Here is a 20996-nt window from a genome sequence, read left to right as displayed (position 1 = left end):
TCTTTCCTTAGGTCCTGTATGGGGTTTCCCTTCACGGCTGGATCCAACCTTTCACTCCCCTTACAGGAGCTGCAGTGTTTGTAAACGTTCCGTTGCTGCTGATCTGGCAGTGGGGAGACACTGACAAAGACAAAATTGATCATTTGGTCAGGGAGAAGACCAAGAATAAAACATAAGGTCTTAATAGATACTAAGGAAAGGGGAGGCTTTGGTCTTGCCAACTTAAAATTATACTATGAGGCTGCTTGCTTATCATGGATGAGGGACTGGTTCCTTTTAAGCAATACGGATGTACTAAATATAGAAGGGCATGACATCCGATACAAGTGGCATGCGTACTTAAATTATGATAAATATAGAGTACATAAGTTTTACATAAGAACGTATATAGAGTACATAAGAGTTGGAAATTATATTATAATATGCCCTGTAATGTAATATGATAATGTATACATATGTGACATAAGAACGTTAATTAAAAAAAAGAAGACAAATTGGGGTTGGGGAAAAATTCACGGTGTGAAGGGCAGGATAAAAAATTAGAGGAACAGTCATTATCTCCCGATCCTCGCCTGCCACCTTCATGGCATAGCTTTAGGCGCCAGGCAAAAAAGTTTCCCTTCACCCAGGCGTGTTTATTTTGTATTTTTATGTTGTGGGCCTCCTTGAGGTTTATGGATGAAGGGCGGTAAACAAATTCAAGTTTTTAAAAAAGTTCTATTGCCTTTTAACTGTGGATGGGAGGGAGGAGTTACTGTTTCGGTTTTGCTTGTATTTTTTATTACAGTGGTGCCCCGCAAGACGAATGCCTCGCAAGACGGAAAACCCGCTAGACTAAAGGGTTTTCCTTTTTGGAGGTGCTTCGCAAAATGAATTTCCTATGGGCTTGCTTCGCAAGACGAAAATGTCTTGCGAGTTCCTGCAGGTTTTTCCCCCTCCCCCCCTTTTTCTAAGCCGCTAAGCCGCTTATCAGCTGATCCGCTAAGCTGCTAAGCCGCTTAACAGCTGATCCGCTAAACCGTTTATCAGCTGATCCACTAAACCGCTTATCAGCTGATCCGCTAAGCCACTAAGCTGCTTATCAGCTGATCCGCTAAGCCGCTAAGCCACTTATCAACTGAGCCGCTAAGCCGCTAATAGCGCTAATCCGCTAAGCCCCTAATAGGGTTGCTTCGCAAAACGAAAAAACCCGCAAGACGAAGAGACTCGCGGAACGGATTCTTTTTGTCTTGCGAGGCACCACTGTATTATGTTTTCATTTTGCATTTTTGCCTTGTGAACTGCCCTGTGATCTTCAGACGAAAGGTGGAACACGAGTTCAATAAATAATTGTTTTAAAAATCCCGAGGGGCTTCCATGAGCACACGTACCCAGTTTTAGTCGCATCTGTTGTGGCTCTCTTTCCCCACCCAGCGCTTTCAGACCCACCAAATTTAAAGCGCAACTCTTGCCTCTTCTTCCAGATCCATGGGTTACATCCCCCTGATGCGAGTGGTCCAGTCGGTCCGGCAAACGACCCGCAAGTCCAGCACGGCTCTAAAGGAAGGCTGGGTGGTTCATTTCAGCAACAAGGACACCCTGGTGAGTTGGAGGTGTGGGGAAAGTGGGGCGAGACTGGGGTGGATGGGCATTGAGGCTGGGCCTCTGGAACAAACCCCAGCCTCTGAGTACTGCACGGAAATAATAATAATAATAATAATAATAATAATAATAATAATAATAATAATAATTTTTTTATTTATATCCTGCCCTCCCCAGCCGAAGCCGGGCTCAGGGTGGCTAACAACAATAAAATAATATAACATTCTAAAATCATTTCATTATAAAATTAATTCAAATCAAATTGATGGCAACCATTGGGCTAGAGTTCTGTGAAGATTGCCAAAGGAGGGAGTCAGGCTGCGCCCTAGCCAAAGGCTTGGTGGAACAGCTCTGTCTTGCAGGCCCTGCGGAAAGATGTGAAGCCCCACAGGGCCCTAGTCTCTTGTGAGAGAGCATTCCACCAGATCGGAGCCACAGCTGAAAAAGCCCTGGCTCTAGTCGAGGCCAGCCTAACATCTCTGTGGCCCGGGACCTTCAAGATATTTTTGTTTGAAGACCGTAAGGTCCTCCGTGGGACATACCAGGAGAGGCGGTCCCGTAGGTACGTGGGTCCTAGGCCGTATAGGGCTTTAAAGGTTAAAACCAGCACCTTAAACCTGATCCTGTACTCCACCGGGAGCCAGTGCAGCTGATATAGCACTGGGTGAACGTGATCGTGCGGCGAGGACCCCATAAGGCGTCTCGGCGCGGCATTCTGCACCCGCTGGAGTTTCTGGATCAGTCTCAAGGGCAGCCCCATGTAGAGCGAGTTACAATAATCCAGTCTGGAGGTGACCGTCGCGTGGATCACAGTGGCTAGGTCAGGGCAAGAGAGGTAAGGGCATTGGATTGATTTTATTTCATAGCACCATCAGTCATACGTTTGCTTGTGCTTACCCTCGCTCCTCCAGCAAAATGCAGGTTTTGTAAGCTCCTTGGGGCATGGGCCTTTCTATTATTCAGAGCTCTCTTGCTCTTTCTCTCTCACTTGCTGCTTCTAGCGATGGAGCGATGCAAGCCAGAAGAGTTGGCGCCTTCCTTTCTTGCTTATTGCTCTGATCTTGATTATTGTTACTTATTTATTTCTTGCCCCCACCTTCATCTGAAAAAGATCCCTCTGTGGCTTACACATAGTCAACCAAGATAAATCCTTAGCTGCAGGCTTACAATCTTAAAAACAACAACAACAAAAAAAAAAAGACACGGCACGCAAGGTAAAAGGGACAGGGAGGGAAGAGGAAGATCAAAATCGAGACTCGGGTAACAATTTCTAAACAGTTGTTCCTATAATCACCAGTTGACCTAGTTCAGGGTAAGGAGGTGACTGATGGAGCTGAGCTAAGATAAAAGATAAAACTTTATTCGCATTAGCCAATGGCCATAGCAACAGTATACGCAGAAAAGGAAGTTTGATATAAGAGCACAATTTAAAGTCCTGAATCAGCCGTCAGTTAGTGGCCCTTATTCTGATTGCCCCCGCTATGAACCTAGCAACCTTTGCTGTTATCTGCTCATTTTGATCTGATAGAAGAAAGGACATTGTGGCAGTGGTTGAGCGCCCTGGGATGGTTAGTATGAGTGGGGTGATGATCTCGTTCCTCAGGTCTTTGTAGAGAGTGCAAGACAGGAGGACGTGTGCCGCTGTTTCGGTGCTGCCGTCTCCACAGGGGCAAAGGCGTTTCTCAGGCGGGATCTTTTGGAATCGACCCTCAAGTACCGCAGGTGGCAAAACATCCAGTCTTGCAAGTGTAAAAACACGTCTGTATTTTGGGATAATACGTTTGTGCAGACATGGGGCCAGAGAATCAAAATGGAAAGGTGGAAAATGAACATACCAAGGGCAGAATTTCCTTATAGTGGCCAGGTTGTTCTGATGTTCGATATCTTTTAGACATTGACCAGTTAGACTGTTTGCTTTAGTGGGGCCCATAGTGAGTAGGTGTTGTGGGGATAGGCCACAAGTTTTTGATAGATGGTTTAAAGCCAGGCACTTTTATGGGAGTCTTGAAGTACTAGGGATAGCTGAGCTTTTGGACGAGCTGATGAAGTAAGCCCTGCTATATAACCCACATTCCCTCTTGGATGCTCTAGGGGGAGGTACCCAGAATTTCATTAAAATGCAATGCAATGAAACCTAAAATAAGAGCCTCATAAAAGAACAGGCATTCTAAAACAGCCGCCTAGCAGCAGAGAAACCAATTATTCACCTCCGTAGGCCCGAGAGGGAAAAGATAACATTGCACCTCGACGTCACAGATCTGTGAACATGGTGGGGGACAACTGTCTCTTGAATGGGAGGGACTCCTATGTCTGGGGTGCCACCTCAGAGAAGGCCCTGCTCCGTGCTGTTCCACAACAGACCTTAGGTACTGATGGAGCTGCAAACAGAGGCCCTCCTGCAGCTTTTAGCATGTAGGGTGGCAGATAACCGGATGGCGCATGTCAATGTATGGAATTAATGCTCTGTGTGTGTAAGTATGCGTGTGGAAGTCTTGCATTGGGTCCTCAAGGTGCTTTTAAGGCCTCGTTCAACCCCTGGAAGGGACACGGGTGGCGCTGTGGGTTAAACCACAGAGCCTAGGACTTGCCGATCAGAAGGTCGGCGGTTCGAATCCCCGCGACGGGGTGAGCTCCCGTTGCTCGGTCCCTGCTCCTGCCCACCTAGCAGTTCGAAAGCACGTCAAAGTGCAAGTAGATAAATAGGTACCGCTCCAGCAGGAAGGTAAACGGCGTTTCTGTGCGCTGCTCTGGTTCGCCAGAAGCGGCTTAGTCCTGCTGGCCACATGACCCGGAAGCTGTATGCCGGCTCCCTCGGCTAATAAAGCGAGATGAGCGCCGCAAGCCCAGAGTCGGCCATGACTGGCCCTAATGGTCAGGGGTCCCTTTACCTTTTACAACCCCTGGAAGGCCACGACCTGTAAAAACACTCCTTTTCTCTCTCCCCATTCTGCAGCGGAAACGCCATTACTGGCGCCTGGACAGCAAATGCCTCACTCTCTTCCAAAACAACACCAGCAGTCGCTACTACAAGGTAAATCGGCCATCCCCTAATATTCAGGGTCCTCAGTGTGGATGAGGATGGGGAAGCTGGAGTGGGGGGTGGGATTTATGGGCTGCAACTGCCCTCTTGCAAATATTTCTGAAGCTGAGCCGAATGTCCTAAGGGGGAAGAAAAAACTCTGCCTGCAAGGAAGGCTCTTGGGGGGGGGCAAAGGTTTGATTGATCCACAGCTGTGGGGCTCTTGGGAGTTGTAGTTCCAAACATCTGGAGGGCACCAGGTTGGCAAAGACTCCCCACCTCTTCTTGGCTCCGCCTTTGCGGTTGGAGACAATACAGTGGTACCTCGGGTTACATAAGCTTCAGGTTACATATGTTTCAGGTTTCAGACTCCGCTAACCCAGAAATAGTACCTTGGGTTAAGAACTTTGCTTCAGGATGAGAACAGAAATCGTGCTCCGGCGGCGCGGCAGCAGTGGGAGGCCCCATTAGCTAAAGTGGTGCTTCAGGTTAAGAACAGTTTCAGGTTAAGAACGGACCTCCGGAATGAATTCAGTTCTTAACCCGAGGTACCACTGTAGTGCAGTTGCAAATTCAGAAATGCAGAGTCCCTGCATGACAGTCGCGCCCTCTCACAGCCATGCCTCTTCTAAGATTATGGGATAATCTTATAATTATGCATTTATAGTGAGGGAGGCATTGCAACGATCGATGCAGCTCTCCCAAGTTGCATCTTTCAACCAGATCTGCTATTTTCTGTGCATTTACATGGGCAGACGATTAGGAGTGCTCCAATATCTTCTTTTGGAGTGGCTCGAGTTGTGTTTTCCATTGCACATTGAATCATAGAATGAAGAGTTGGAAAGGGACCACGAGGGTCATCTAGTCCAACCCCCTGCAATGCAGGGTTTTTTTTGCCCAATGTGGGGCTCAAACCCATAACCCTGAGATTAAGAGTCTCATGCTCTACTGACTGAGCTATCCCAGAGCCACATAACAGAACTTGTGCGCTGTTCTCCTGAAGCCGGAGCGCCTTGTGCTTTCATTGCTCCTAAATGCTTAACTTTGGAGCCCACCGTGGCTAAAAACCTCCCCTTTCACGCTCTAGGGGTGCTGGAGACAGGGACCCCACAGCAGAAATAGTTGTGGGTCTTTGTCCCCCACCTCCGTCACCCTGGACCATGGCACCACTGGTCCTAGATCGCAGCCAAGATGGCGTTCCCTGCCACTGACCAACAGACGCGCTGGAGTGAAGGCAGGAGACTTTGCCCTTGCTCTGGCTTGGCTTAATGACTTTATCACTTAGCGCAGCCTTTCTTCACCTGTGGGTCCCCAGATGTTGTTGAACTACAACTCCCATCACCCCTAGGTAGTAAGGCCAGAGCTCAGGGATGATGGGAGTTGTAGTCCAACAACATATGGGGACCCACAGGTTGAGAACCGCTGACTTAACATCAGATGGGATGCGTGGTGTTCTCATGAAATCAGCTCAGGGCGAGGAAACCATGAAAGAAGATGGCAGTATTTGGGACTTCCTAGTTTAGAGAAAAGGGACGTGGGTGGCGCTGTGGGTTAAACCACAGAGCCTAGGACTTGCCACTCGGAAGGTCGGCGGTTCGAATCCCCGCGACGGGGTGAGCTCCCGTTGCTCGGTCCCTGCTCCTGCCAACCTAGCAGTTCGAAAGCACGTCAAAGTGCAAGTAGATAAATAGGTACCGCTCCAGTGGAAAGGTAAACGGCGTTTCCGTGCGCTGCTCTGGTTCGCCAGAAGCGGCTTAGTCATGCTGGCCACATGACCCAGAAGCTGTACGCCGGCTCCCTCGGCCAGTAAAGAGAGATGAGTGCCGCAACCCCAGAGTCGGCCACGACTGGACCTAATGGTCAGGGCTCCCTTTATCTTTACTTTAGAGAAAAGGCAAGAAAGAGGCAACATGATAGAAGTTCATCACATTATGCCTGGCATGGAGAACGCCATCTGAACACCAGTTGCTGGGAATGCCAAGTGGGGAGAGTTGTTTGTCTTCCCCGATCGCCATGAGATCAGGGGGCTGAGTGAGGAAGGCTGACTGCCATTTCCTTTTCCTGTAGGAGATTCCGCTCTCGGAGATCTTGGCCGTGGGTCCGGCCCAGGACTTCTCCCTGCTGCCTTCGGGCGCTAACCCTCACTGCTTTGAAATCATCACAGCCAAAGCCACCTACTACGTGGGGGAAAGCGGCGCCCCCAGCAACCACCAGCATGCCGGGGACAGCCTGGAGAACGCCAGGACGTGGGAGAACGCCATCCGGCAGGCCCTCATGCCGGTCGTCCTCCAAGGGGCTCCGAGCGCCCAAGGAGAGGCACCCCACAGTGAGTGTCTGTCCTGGACTGGTTGGACGCAGAGGGATGCTGGGATGTGCCACCTGGGGGACCCCCGAGGGAAGAAGGCTCAGCGCCCAGGGAGTGGTGGTGGGGTGACGATGACAGGGAGCAGACTGGGAGGAGGAGGTGTCAGAAGCTGGAGAGGTCACAGGATTTAGTGAGCAGGAAGAGTCGGTGGCAGAGAGCAGTTCAGAAGCAGAAGCAGAAGCAGAAGCTGGAGAGGAGGGAGGACGAAAGGCAGAGATAGGCTGGTGAAGGGGCCAGGGGGTCTCCCCTCCCTGCTGGTCTCCCAGAACCCAAAGAGATATGAAGAGGCAAATCAAAGACAGGCAAGATGATTGTTTGGGAAGCTATCAGGGAAGGAGGAACTTCACTACGGTGAATTACCGTATTTTTCGCTCTATAGGACGCACCCGACCATAAGACACACCTAGTTTTAGAGGGGGAGAACAAGGGGGAAAAAAATCTCTCCCTCTCTGCTCAGCGCCCCTTCAGCGAAGCGGCAGGAGAAGTGGAGCCCCTTCCATTTCTCCTCCCGCTTCGCTGAAGGGGCGCTGTGCAGAGAGGGAAAACTATGCAGTGCCTCTCCAGCGAAGCAAAGCCAGGAGAGCAAGAGGGATCGCTGCGCACTGATCCCTCTTGCTCTCCTGGCTTCAGCAAAAGCAACGCTCCATAACGGAGGCTTCGCGTTGCTTTCGCTGAAGCCATGGAGCCTGCATTCGCTCCATAAAACGCACACACATTTCCCCTTAATTTTTGGAGGGGAAAAAGTGCATCTTATAGAGCGAAAAATACGGTAACTTCACCTACTCCATGTGATTTACTTGCTTCTGACAGTGTCCAACCCATGCCTTCCCCCTCACACGCAGAAGTGGGGATCTTTAAACCCCCCCCCCCCCAGATGTCCGAATGCGCCCTTCCAAGCCTCACTCTCTGGCTCCAGTCCATGATATCTGGAGAGCCCCAGACAGTACTGGCCTAGGTGGGCCTTGTAGGGACGCGGGTGGTGCTGTAGTCTAAACCACTAAGCCTCTTGGGCTTGCCGATCAGAAGGTTGGTGGTTCGAATCCCAGGAACAGGGTGAGCTCATGTTGCTCTGTCCCAGCTCCTGCCAACCTAGCAGTTCGAAAGCACACCAGTGCAAGTAGATAAATAGTTACTGCTGCAGTGGGAAGGTAAACTGCGCTCTGACTTCCATCGTGGTGTCCCGTTGCACCAGAAGCAGTTTAGTCATGCTGGCCACATGACCCAGAAAGCTGTCTGTGGACAAACGCTGGCTCCCTCGGCCTGAAAGCGAGATGAGTGCTGCACCCCATAGTCGCCTTTGACTGGACTTAACCATCCAGGGGTCCATTATCCTTTCACGTTACCCAGGAGGGCCTTGTCCCCTGCACAGCATTGGCATGTGATACATCGGGAGATGGGCTCAGCCCTGACTTCTACCTTCTGCCTTCCTCTTTCCAGGGCAAGCGTCATTACGAATCTCTGTGTCCAACAGCCAGATCCAGGAGAACGTGGTGAGTTCTGGGAGCACTGGGTCTCCGGGTCTCCTTGCCTGCTCCTTCTCCTTGCCTGCTCTTCACCCCTAACGTTGGTTTGGGAGGGGTCCCTCACCCACAAAGGTTACTTTTTAAAAACAAAACACAATTCATTTGTACAACTGCAGGATATCGCCACCGTCTACCAGATCTTCCCGGATGAAGTTTTGGGCTCTGGGCAATTTGGCGTCGTCTATGGAGGTGAGTTAAGAACTTGGCTAGACACTCTTTCCTCAATATGATGCAACCCCAAGTAGTCTACCTGGAGCGGTGATGCCATAATACCTCTCCACCTCTAGAGGGTGCTGGTTGCTGATCTAGCCTGGCCTCTAAAGCAGATTGGAGCAGATCCCACCACTCTGGCCGCCAGTTGTGGCGGATCCGACACTCTATAACCACCGCAGGTTATTTTACTTGTTTTTTGCGTGAGGTAAAACTTTGACACTTGGAGACAGGCAGGTGGACCAATAAGAAAAAAGGCTTATTTGACGGAACAAAGTTGGCAAAACAAATGATGTGTCAGCAAATAAAGTTCTTTTAGGAAAAAGTTAAATAATTTATAATTATACTAAATCTACTGGCTTCTATAGTAAACGCACAGCTTCTTTCAAACTTCGATTGCTTATTTTCAGTTATTACTCTGCAGTTGCATGTTGCAGGTTTCTAGATGGTAAATGCTCTGCTTATTTCGAATTATTTCACCTCAGTTCCTCAACTCATAGGTGTTACAGCTTATTACTTTGGATCTTAAACAAGGTGGTACTTTCTGTCAAGTTCCCAGTCTTCTACCAATCGGATCACCACATCTTTTTTTTCATATATATTCATATATTGTTTTATTTTCCTCTGCAGTTTTGGTGACTTTTTCCTCAGAGCGGATGTTCCATACACAGACCAGAACCAAACTCTCCTCTCCTTCCCACTCTCTCTTAAACCTTCTGAAAACTCCCTCAGAAACGGCTCCTTTTATTTTCCCTCCCAAAGTGCTGGCTCCACCCCCTTCTGACTTGCTGTCTTGGTAGCCAATCAGAGAGAGGCTACAGCCCTCTGGTGGAATTTCAGGGTACTGCCACGACGGCAGCCAGGATTATTTGTGCTCATTAAAATGGAAATAAGATTCTGTACTCACCAAGTACAGAATGGCAGACTAAATTAATGGATGCCGAAATGGCAGAACTTACAGGAGCAATAATGAACCAAGGGCAGGGTGGGGGGAACTTTCATAAAAGATTAGAGAAAAGTCATAGATTATCTGAAATGTTGTATACATAAAAGTTCTTTAGCAGGATGAATTTAAACCAAACGGTTAAAATTAATGTTAAAAGATAACTAAGGAGTAATTATTAATTGGAGTAACAAAGAAGATGCATTATTGTAAATTAAAAAATGTAAGAAACTGCAAAAGGAGGGGGAGAAGTTAAAATACATATATTTGTTGGAAAATACAGTGGTACCTCGGGTTAAGTACTTAATTCGCTCCAGAGTCCGTTCTTAACCTGAAACTGTTCTTAACCTGAGGTAACACTTTAGCTAATGGGGCCTTCCGCTGCCGCCGCGCGATTTCTGTTCTCACCCTGAAGCAAAGTTCTTAACCTGAGGTACTATTTCTGGGTTAGCGGAGTCTGTAACCTGAAGCGTATGTAACCCCAGGTACCACTGTGCTGGACTGTATTTATGTCAAAATATTTCTGAAAAATAAAATTTATATAGAAACAGGGATTTCGAGGGACTCCTTGTATCACCAGACACTGGTCTAGCTCAGCTGTCCGTCACACAGAGACAGCCAGGTGTTATTGGGCTCGGACTCCCAGTGTCGTAGCCCATCGGGATGATGGGAGTTTTAGCCATCATTTTGTTTGAGGGGCGGCTGCTGCTGACCTAAACCCAATGGTTGGGCCGGTACCATCTGCCTTCTGCCAGCCAGCAACAGCCCCTTCCTAAAATGTCGGCTTCCCTTCTTGACACCCCCAGGGAAACACCGGAAGACGGGCCGGGACGTGGCGGTGAAAGTGATTGACAAGCTCCGCTTCCCCACCAAGCAGGAGAGCCAACTGCGCAACGAGGTCGCCATTTTGCAGGTGAGCGAGTGGCGGCGGCCATTTTGTGGGTGTTGTCGCGGAAGGGCTGGTGGGAAAAGGGGTATCTTAAGTCCCTCTGAGCCTCATCCTGACACCTCACCTTGTCTCTCTTCTTCTTCTTCTCCCCCACCCTGCAGAGCCTGAGGCACGCCGGGATCGTGAACCTGGAGTGCATGTTCGAGACGCCGGAGAAGGTCTTTGTGGTGATGGAGAAGCTCCACGGAGACATGCTGGAAATGATCCTGTCTTCGGAAAAGGGCCGGCTGCCCGAGAGACTCACCAAGTTCCTCATCACACAGGTAAGGAACATGCCAGCTAGCCCTGGTGATCATCTAATGGTTATCGGACGGATTTCCCCCCTAAATTGATTTTTGAATTCTAAATATTCACATTTTATACTGTATTTTAAGCTGTTTTTTGTTGTACCAATTAAGTGTTTTAAATTGGCTGTTAGCCGCCCTGAGCCCTGTTTTCTGAACCAGGAAGGGCTGGGTATAAATAAAATTTTATTATTATTATTATTATTAAACATGCACCTTCCAAAGCCAGAGAAGGTGCAAGTCAACCAGCGCCCACCAGGTGGCAGCAGAGACTTGCCTGAGGTTGCGCTTCCCCAACAAATTTCGGGATTCGGGAAATCTTAATATTTGCAAGCGATGCCTAAAGGGCAAAAGAGGAGCTTTCGCCTGGGTCTCTGAAAGCAGAAGGTATGACCAGCCAGCAGCAAACAGAGAGCAAATTTCGGCAAACTGGCCTTTGTCGGAAATTTCAGACTACAACTCCCATCCGCGTCAGAGCGGATGGGAGTTGTAGTCCCAAAACATCTGGCAGGCACCAGCGTCGGGAAGGCTGTTGTAACACGTTGCAGTGGGCAAGAGGCCCCCGGGACCTCTGTGATAATTCATGTAATGCGATCTGTGGGAGGCTGATGTGGGTAGAATCCTGACCGGCCAGGATTTGGTGGCTTTCTGCTCCTTGCCACCTTTTGCCACTCCTGTTTATGTCTTTTCCGCTCAGATCCTGGTGGCTTTGCGTCATCTGCATTTCAAGAACATCGTGCATTGCGACCTGAAACCCGAGAACGTCCTTTTGGCTTCGGCTGAGCCGTTCCCTCAGGTAAGGCTTCCTGTTCTGCATCTGAGAAAGAGCTGGATGCATCCCAAATGGCGTTTGGGATTTTAGAACGGAACCGCTCAAAACTGAGAGACCCAGGCAGTGTCCCTTGGTGGTTTTCTTAAAGATTCGTTTAGGGCAGGGGTGGGTTGCCCATGGACCTCCAGATTTTTTTGCTGGATTGCAACACCCATTATTATTATTATTATTATTATTATTATTATTATTATTATTATTATGTGTAATAGTTAATAGGGACGTGGGTGGCGCTGTGGGTTAAACCACTGAGCCTAGGGCTTGCCGATCAGAAGGTCGGCAGTTCAAATCCCCACGACGGGGTGAGCTCCCGTTGCTCGGTCCCTGCTCCTGCCAACCTAGCAGTTCAAAAGCACATCAAAGTGCAAGTAGATAAATAGGTACCACTCCGGTGGGAAGGTAAATGGCGTTTCCGTGCGCTGCTCTGGTTCGCCAGAAGCGGCTTAGTCAGCTGGCCACATGACCCGGAAGCTGTACGCCGGCTTACTCAGCCAGTAAAGCGAGATGAGTACCGCAACCCCAGAGTCAGCCACGAATGGACCTAATAGTCAGGGATCCCTTTACCTTTAACTAATAGTTATTTTTACCCTGGCTTTTTTCCTGGCAGAGACTCAAGGTTGCTTACAGATAAAATAAAACGATAAATGGACCCCTGCCAGTTAATTCTCCCCTGGCCTCCTCGCTGGCCGAAGCAGGACCAATTCAGCCAGCTAGCCCTGGGGATTATCTAATTTTTGATTTTTGGATTTCTTGTTATTCATGTTTTTATACTGTATTTTATGCTGCTTTTATAATTAAGTGTTTGAAAGTCTTTTAAATTTGTTGTTAGCCACCCTGAGCCCGGTTTTTGAACCGGGAAGGGCGGGGTATAAATAAAAATGTATTATTATTGTTATTATTATTATTATTAAGTCCAGTCAAGATCGACTCTGGGGTTGCAGTGCTCATCTCGCTTTACAGGCAGAGGGAGCCGGCGTTTGTCCACAGACCACTTCCGGGTCATGTGGCCAGCATGACTAAGCCGCTTCTGGCGAACCAGAGCAGTGCACGTAAACGCCGTTTATCTTCCTGCCAGAGTGGTACCTATTTATCTACTTGCACTTTGACGTGCTTTCGAACTGCTAGGTGGGCAGGAGCAGGAACCGAGCAACGGGAGCTCACCCCGTCGCGGGGATTCGAACCGCCAACCTTCCGATCAGCAAGCCCTTGGCTCTGTGGTTTAGAGTCGCCCGCGTCCCAAGACAGATAAAATAGGTACAGCTAAAAACATAGAAAAGACACCAACAATTCTTTTGTAAAAAAATAGCACATGAATAGAGTTAAAACTACATATAAATCAATGAAAATGATTCACAGATGGCATTTAACTCCGAGTAGGCTAGCTAAGATGTATAAGACTAAATCAGATATGTGCTGGATATGCAACGAAGTAGAGGGAACGTACTTTCATATATGGTGAACTTGTAAAAGCCTAAAAGAGTATTGGGAAATGATCCATAATGAACTGAAAAATCTGTTTAAAAGTACTCCCCCCCCTCCCCCAAGCCAGAGTCCTTTCTGTTGGGGATAATTCAGACTGAAATTCCTAGGTGTCAAAAAAAAGTTATTTATGTATGCTAATATTGCGGCCCGTGTTTGTTACCCAAAATTAGAAAATAATGGCAACTTAAGTGGACAGAACATGTACAACTCGCAGACTTAATGTATAGAATAAGAGAACAAGAAGAACATACGTTTAAAGAAGACTGGAAAACATTTATTGAATATATGGGAAATAATTATGTATAGCTGAAAACCCTGGGAGCGTTAAGATAAATTCGACTGTGTAAACAGGTATTGGTGGATGCAATAATGGAATACTGAATGGTATCGTTTTTGTAAAATCTGCAAGGATTTATGATATGTAAAATGAACCGTGGAAAGAGAAGAAGGGAAGTCATTTCTATATTAAGGATGTAAAATGAGTATTGTAAAACAGAAAAACTTAGAAGACAGGAGTGCCTGGCGTGCTCTGGTCCATGGGGTCACAAAGAGTCGGACATGACTAAACGACTAAACCACAACAACACACACATATTTATAATGTGAGCCACCCAAAAAACCACTACATATAAATATAAGAGCTATTAAAAACATGCAGACAATAGAAACAGCACCACACCAGCCCGTTCATTAAAAGCAGTTAGTTCCCAAAAGCCTGTTGTGATAAGAAAGTCTTCACCTGCTGAGAAAAGGACAACAAGGAGGGAGCCAGTCTAACTCCTCTAGGGAAGGAGTTCCAAAGTCTGGGAGCAGACACCGAGAAGGCCCTGCCATTATCCCATTGTTGCTGGTGATGATGATGATGTTGATTAAATTTGCATACTGTCCTTCATCCAAAGATCGCAGGGCGGTTCACAGCATAAAAATATACAGTGGTACCTCGGGTTACATACGCTTCAGGTTACAGACTCCGCTAACCCAGAAATAGTGCTTCAGATTAAGAATTAGCTTCAGAATAAGAACAGAAATTGGGCTCCGGCAGCGCGGCGGCAGGAGGAGGCCCCATTAGCTAAAGCGGTGCTTCAGGTTAAGAACAGTTTCAGGTTAAGAACGGACCTCCGGAATGAATTAAGTACTTAACCTGAGGTACCACTGTACATTGGAATGTGTTTTGCCGCGTCGAATGGCGGCCTGTGGATCGTAAGGTTCCTTGCTTTAAATCCTGTAGGTGAAGCTGTGCGACTTTGGCTTTGCCCGCATCATTGGCGAGAAGTCCTTCCGCCGCTCGGTCGTGGGCACCCCGGCCTACCTGGCGCCCGAGGTCCTGCTGAACCAGGGCTACAACCGCTCTCTGGACATGTGGTCGGTGGGAGTCATCATGTACGTCAGCCTCAGCGGCACCTTCCCCTTCAACGAAGATGAGGACATCAACGACCAGATCCAGAACGCCGCCTTTATGTACCCGGCGAACCCCTGGCGCCAGATCTCAGTTGGCGGTAACTATCCAAAGGAGCTTGGTAGGATGGGGAGAGTCTGCCCTCGGAAATTGGCTGGCTTTCTGCTACAGCCATACCTCATGTTACGGACGCTTCAGGTTATGTGTTTTCGGGTTGCGGACCGCGGGAAACCCGGAAGTACTGGAACGGGTTACATCCGGGTTTCACCGCTTGCGCATGCACAGAATAATAATAATAATTTATTATTTATACCCCGCCCATCTGGCTGGGCTTCCCCAGCCACTCTGGGCGGCTTCCAAAAAAAATTAAAATACTGTAATACATCAAACATTAAAAGCTTCCCTAAACAAGGCTGCCTTCAGATGTCTTCTAAAAGTCTGGTAGTTGTTGTTCTCTTTGACATCTGATGGGAGGGCGTTCCACAGGGCGGGTGCCACCATCAAGAAGGCCCTCTGCCTGGTTCCCTGTAGCTTTGCTTCTCGCAATGAGGGAACCGCCAGAAGGCCCTTGGTGCTGGACCTCAGCGTCCGGGCAGAACGATGGGGGTGGAGACGCTCCTTCAGATATACTGGACTGAGGCCGTTTAGGGCTTTAAAGGTCAACACCAGCACTTTGAATTGTGCTCGGAAACGTACTGGGAGCCAATGTAGGTCTTTCAAGACCGGTGTTATGTGGTCTCGGCGGCCGCTCCCAGTCACCAGTCTAGCTGCTGCGTTCTGGATTAGTTGTAGTTTCCGGGTCACCTTCAAAAGTAGCCCCACGTAGAGTGCATGGCAATAGTCCATGCTGGAGATAACCAGAGCATGTACCACTCTGGCGAGACAGTCTGCGGGCTGATAGGGTCTCATCCTGTGTACCAGATGGAGCTGATAAACAGCTGCCCTGGACACAGAATTGACCTGCGCCTCCATGGACAGCTGAGAGTCCAGAATGACTCCCATGCTGCGCACCTGGTCCTTCAGGGGCACAGTTACCCCATTCAGAAGCGCTAAATCGTGCCAGCGCAGACACGGCGCTTCAGGATGCGAATGCTGCGGGTTGCGGACGTGCCTCCGTCACGGATTATGTCCGCAACCCGAGGTTCCACTGTACTTGGATTCCCGGCTGGATCCAGCAGGGTCTACTCAGGTTCTTATATCGTTTCCTTTCTCCCTTTCCTCCTGCCTAGCTATTGATCTGATCAACAACCTCCTCCAGGTGAAGATGAGGAAACGTTACAGTGTTGATAAATCGCTCAGCCACTCTTGGCTACAGGTATGCAGAGATGGCGACTGGGGTCAAACTCACCGTGGGCCCTGCTGGCTGGGGATGATGGGCTTTGTAGTCCTAGACATCTGCAGGGCGCCATGGTAGCTGCAGTATTTGATTTCAGGGCCACCTGGTCTGACATTCCTGCTGCTGCCATTGCTCTGGTTCCTTGTGGTCCCAGTTGCGGGTTTCCCTTTAGGGAATCTGCTTGGCCGCTGTGAAAACGGGATGCTGAACTTAGATGGTCCATTTTCCTGATACAGCAGCCTCTCCTTACGTTCTACGTCCTTCTTACCTTCTTAATGTGAATTTATCCCAATATGTTTTCCCAAAGCAATTTTGTGCTAACAGGAAGCAATTTTGTCCGTTGCATTTTTTCAGCGCACCTGTTATACCAGGCTTCCTCAACCTCGGCCCTCCAGATGTTTTGAGACTACAATTCCCATCATCCCTGACCACTCTTCCTGCTAGCTAAGTACCATGGGAGTTGTAGGCCAAAAACATCGGGAGGGCCGAGGTTGAGGAGGCCTGTTATGCAATCAAACCTCGGTTGTTGAACATCTTGGCTGCTGAATGTTTCGGAAGCCGAATGCCGACAACCTGGAAGTAACTGCTTTGGTTTTCAAACGTTCCTCGGAACCCAAACAGCTTCCGAGGCGCACCAAACCTATTGGTGTTTTGCAACTTTTTGACTAGTTGCAGGACCTTAGTCAGACGTAGCAGTGTAAACGCAAAGTTCACGAAAGCAATTGGCAACTTGGTTGCAGGCAGGATGGACGAAGCAGGAACCAGGAACACCAGTTGGGAGTTTATTATATACAGTGGACTATTTACAGGAACAAAACAGAACACGGATCTTTGACTAGCTCTCTCTTACGTGACTCACAACTCTCAACTCCTACACTGACTCGTACTAACACAGTTAGTAGGCCATTAATCATTCCCGTGAGAATCATAGAATCATAGAATCATAGAGTTGGAAGAGACCACAAGGGCCATCGAGTCCAACCCCCTGCCAAGCAGGAAACACCATCAGAGCACTCCTGACATATGGTTGTCAAGCCTCTGCTTAAAGACCTCCAAAGAAGGAGACTCCACCACACTCCTTGGCAGCAAATTCCACTGTCGAACAGCTCTTACTGTCAGGAAGTTCTTCCTAATGTTTAGGTGGAATCTTCTTTCTTGTAGTTTGGAACCATTGCTCCGTGTCCGCTTCTCTGGAGCAGCAGAAAACAACCTTTCTCCCTCCTCTATGTGACATCCTTTTATATATTTGAACATGGCTATCATATCACCCCTTAACCTCCTCTTCTCCAGGCTAAACATGCCCAGCTCCCTTAGCCGTTCCTCATAAGGCATCGTTTCCAGGCCTTTGATCATTTTGGTTGCCCTCCTCTGGACACGTTCCAGTTTCTCAGTGTCCTTCTTGAACTGTGGTGCCCAGAACTGGACACAGTACTCCAGGTGAGGTCTGACCAGAGAGCTTGACCAATCAGTACTCCAGGTGAGGTCTGACCAGAGAGCTTCACCAATCAGGGAGCTGTCTCCATGCCTCTGTATCACCAGGCAGACTTACTCCTTCACATTGCCTTGGCTGTCGGCCAAACCCTAAGTGACTCTGTGTGTGTAGCTGCACGTATGCAGATTCCCAACACATTTCTCTCTTTTTTTCCAATTAGATTTGCTGCCCTCCCTTTGATCCTCCCTTTTTTCAAACGTTTCAGAAGTCAAACGGACTTCCGGAACGGATTACATTCGAAAACCAAGGTTCTACTATTGTAACCCTGACTCGGTTGGAGTGCTGCATTGCAAAATTCAGAGCGGTGCAGATTTCAACAGGTGGTTGCAATATTGCAGTTCCCGTCTCGTTTCAGGAAGCACAGATTGAGCAGTTTGTCTTTGAATATCTCCCCATCCTTCGGTGTAACCCATGGAAGAGCACAGAGAAGGGGTGGTAGGAGTTTTTGGCCCTCCGGGCGTTGCTGAACTACAACTCCCAACACCCAGCAAACGTGGCCAACAGTCAAGGGTGTCGTGAGTCACAGTTCAGCAACATCTGGATGTTCGCTATTTGCAGTTTAGTAGCGCTGCAGAGAGCTTGCTGGGGAGACCATGCATTAAAAAGGGACTCAAAAATAACTTAAACAAGGTTTTAATTACAAAAACAAAAACTCCTTTTACACTAAATACATCAACAAACAAACATGACCCAACCGCCAACCCATCCCCCAGGGGAATGGGAGAGCTAGGTGCTGCTCCTTATATACTACACCCAGTTGCTGACACAGCTTAGTCAATACAACTCAGCAGCACCTGCTCTGTTTCACAGCTGTAAAGCTGGGTCTTGTTATTTTGCTCTGGCCCTTGCTCTGGCCCCTTAAAAACATACACATCGGGTGGAACAATGATGAACCTTTACATTTAAAGAAACCATTCAACATTTCCCCTGTGGTTCATCATTGTGGAACAAAAACATAAAGCATATTTTGTAGATGTATTTCATGTGTAACCTTTGGAAGTGCTTTTGTAAAAATGTCCGCAATTTGATTGTCACCTGGAACATATTGAAATACAATCATTTCGTCAGCAATTAGTTTCTTTACAAACTGTAAACGTAACCTTAAGACTCTAGTGCGCTGCGTATTGGTCTCTGAACACAGGATAGCAAGTCCGCTCTGGGAATAACAGAATGTCCACGTTGTGATGCATCTTTTAACAAAAGCTTAACTGTTTCATATTTTACACTTGGTGAATAACACAAATCATAATCTTTGCCTGGAATTTGTTGAAAACCCCTAGCAACTAATCTTGCCTTGTACCTTACAACTTCATTTTTGTCATTCATTTTAACTCTATAAACCCATTTTGAATCAATAAGTCTCATATCTGGGGTTTGTGGTACAAGAGACCAAGTGTTATGCTCTTTTAAAGAAGCTATCTCAGTATCCACAGGCATAGAGAGCAACCAACAAGCATCCCCTTCAATTTACAGATTTACATTTTAGCTTCTCCTCTTCCTTCCCCTCCCAGGATTATCAAACATGGCTGGACCTGCGGGAGCTGGAGAGCAGGATGGGCGAGCGCTACATCACCCACGAGAGTGACGACGCCCGGTGGGAACAGTTTGCGGCCGAGCACAGCGTGCCATATCCTGACCACTTGCGGGTCCGGCGGCTGCACGAGGAGGAGGAGGAGGACGAACAACAGCGGGAGGTGGACATGAAGGGCTTGACCGAGAGGGTCAGCGTGCTCTGAGCGCCTCCTGCTTACCGGAATCTCAATGAAGGATGGACAGGCACACAGAACTTTGTACATGGCGTCGGCTCCGCCCCTGGGGGCGGGGCCTTGTTCTGAAGGAGGCGGCAGCTCCCCCTGCTTGCAGTGCCAGGGAAGACGCTCTCAGAACTTTGCTCCACTTCACACCCAGAGTTCTCCGATTCTCTCCAATTCACTTATTTCAGGGGGGCCTCATTGTGAGAGATCAGAAGCTGCTGAAGTAGAGGGAATGAACGTTGGGCGTCTTGGAACAGGCGGGGCGGGGGAATGAGCCGGGCATTGTTCAGGTGCCTAAGGAGGGTGTTGCAATTCTTGACGCAGGAAAAAATGTTGGGGACCCCCGTCAATAGAGGTTATGGGGGGTGTTTAGGTTCTGAAATCATCTTGTTCTCCTGCTGTCAGGGGACTGGTTTCCACTTTGGAACAGGATTATGTCTCTTGGGTCAGCTGCAAAACTGACTTTGAATATTCCAGTGGAGCAAAAAGACTACCTCCATCCTCAGCTTTCAAAAGAGGTGGGCTCTGGAAAACCTCTCTCCAGCGACTTGCTCCCAAAACCTTGTTCGGCTCGGCAAACCTGGAATATTTTCTCTCTCCGCCCCCAACCCCCCTCCCCGCCTCCCAAACGTCCCGCCCGCTCCATTCCTGTTTAAAAAGTTGCCGCCTGAAGCAACCCAGAAGGAAACAAGACTAGTCCCTTGTGAACGAGAGAGAGACAAAGCCGACTTTTCTTCTTCCAGCCCAGAGTTAACGGCCAGCCTTCAGCACGGACATCTTGGCACCCGAGACCTTTGCAGCGGCCAGAGGCGATTCATTGAAAGGGGGGAAATCGCAAGAGGTGGTTAAGTTTCCTGCCTCTCACTCACTTCTTAAAGGGGTGTGTGTGTTTGTGTAGCCCTGATGTCTGCCTCTTCAGAAATGACAGCTGTCTTTTGCAAGGCTCAAGTGAAGCCAAGGATTAAAAAACTGATTTAGTTTTTGGGGGTTTTGAAAGAGGGGAGGGAGACATCTACAGAGCAGCAGCGATTGAAGTTTCCGCCTTCAGATGACCCTGTCCACATGTTGTGTGTCTTTGCTGCAGACAAAAGTCAGCCTAGATTATTGTGGTGTCTTCACAAACACATACACACTTCCCTACTGGGACAAAGTCCTTGCCTGCCCAATATTGACCGGAGCCACATCCGATGCCCCAGCCCCGTGCGATCGACTGCCTTCCTCCCCCTGGCAGAGGACATCGTGTGTCTCCTGGACTATGCTCCTGGGTTTTCCGGCAAAAGCGAGATGTCTCGTTCTAGATATGCAAGGATGTCAGTCCTGCCTTAGCTCTGGACTCCCTTAACCTGGGCAGCTGCAACGCCTTGAATGTCTCGTTTGGAGGAAAACGGGGTGGGAACCACCTAATGTTGTATTGTAAATAAAAATGCACCTGAAGCACAGCTTAAAACCAAATGCACAGAGTGAGGCTCTTGAAATGCGCAAATGGGTTTGCGTAGTCCAATTACAGTGGTGGCTCGCAAGACGAAATTAATCCGTTCCGTGAGGCTCTTTGTCTAGCGGTTTTTTCATCTTGCGAAGCAAGCCCATTGACAGCTTAGCGGATTAGCGCTATTAGCGGTTTAGCGGCTTTTAGCGGATCAGCTGATAAGCGGCTTATCAGCGGATCAGCTGATAAGCGGCTTAGGGCTTAGGAAAGGGGGGGGGGAGGGGGAAAAACCCGCAGGAACTCGCAAGACATTTCGTCTTGCGAAGCAAGCCCATAGGGAAATTCGTTTTGCGAAGCGCCTCCAAAACAGAAAACCCTTTCGTCTAGCGGGTTTTCCGTCTTGCGAG

At 48.6% G+C, this 20996-nt stretch overlaps 1 protein-coding gene across 2 annotated transcripts in view; it reads left to right on the top strand.

Annotated features, from left to right (window-relative positions):
* PRKD2 (protein kinase D2) overlaps nt 1–20615 on the top strand; it is a 53110-nt gene extending 32495 nt beyond the window's left edge. For both annotated transcript variants that reach the window (XM_079985357.1, XM_079985358.1), the window contains exons 8-18: nt 1464–1581; nt 4535–4612; nt 6668–6926; nt 8403–8455; nt 8605–8677; nt 10448–10554; nt 10692–10853; nt 11572–11670; nt 14414–14681; nt 15811–15896; nt 18921–20615. In XM_079985357.1, coding sequence (XP_079841483.1) covers nt 1464–1581; nt 4535–4612; nt 6668–6926; nt 8403–8455; nt 8605–8677; nt 10448–10554; nt 10692–10853; nt 11572–11670; nt 14414–14681; nt 15811–15896; nt 18921–19145 — 1528 coding nt within the window. In that variant the 3' untranslated portion in view covers nt 19146–20615. The remainder of the gene's footprint in view (nt 1–1463; nt 1582–4534; nt 4613–6667; nt 6927–8402; nt 8456–8604; nt 8678–10447; nt 10555–10691; nt 10854–11571; nt 11671–14413; nt 14682–15810; nt 15897–18920) is intronic.
* Nucleotides 20616–20996: the final 381 nt, after the last annotated feature.

Source organism: Podarcis cretensis (genome assembly GCF_951804945.1).
Source record: "Podarcis cretensis genome assembly, chromosome: 8".
NCBI lineage: Eukaryota > Metazoa > Chordata > Lepidosauria > Squamata > Lacertidae > Podarcis > Podarcis cretensis.
Note: the sequence above shows the minus strand (reverse complement) of the source record. Positions and strands in the feature narration are given on the sequence as shown.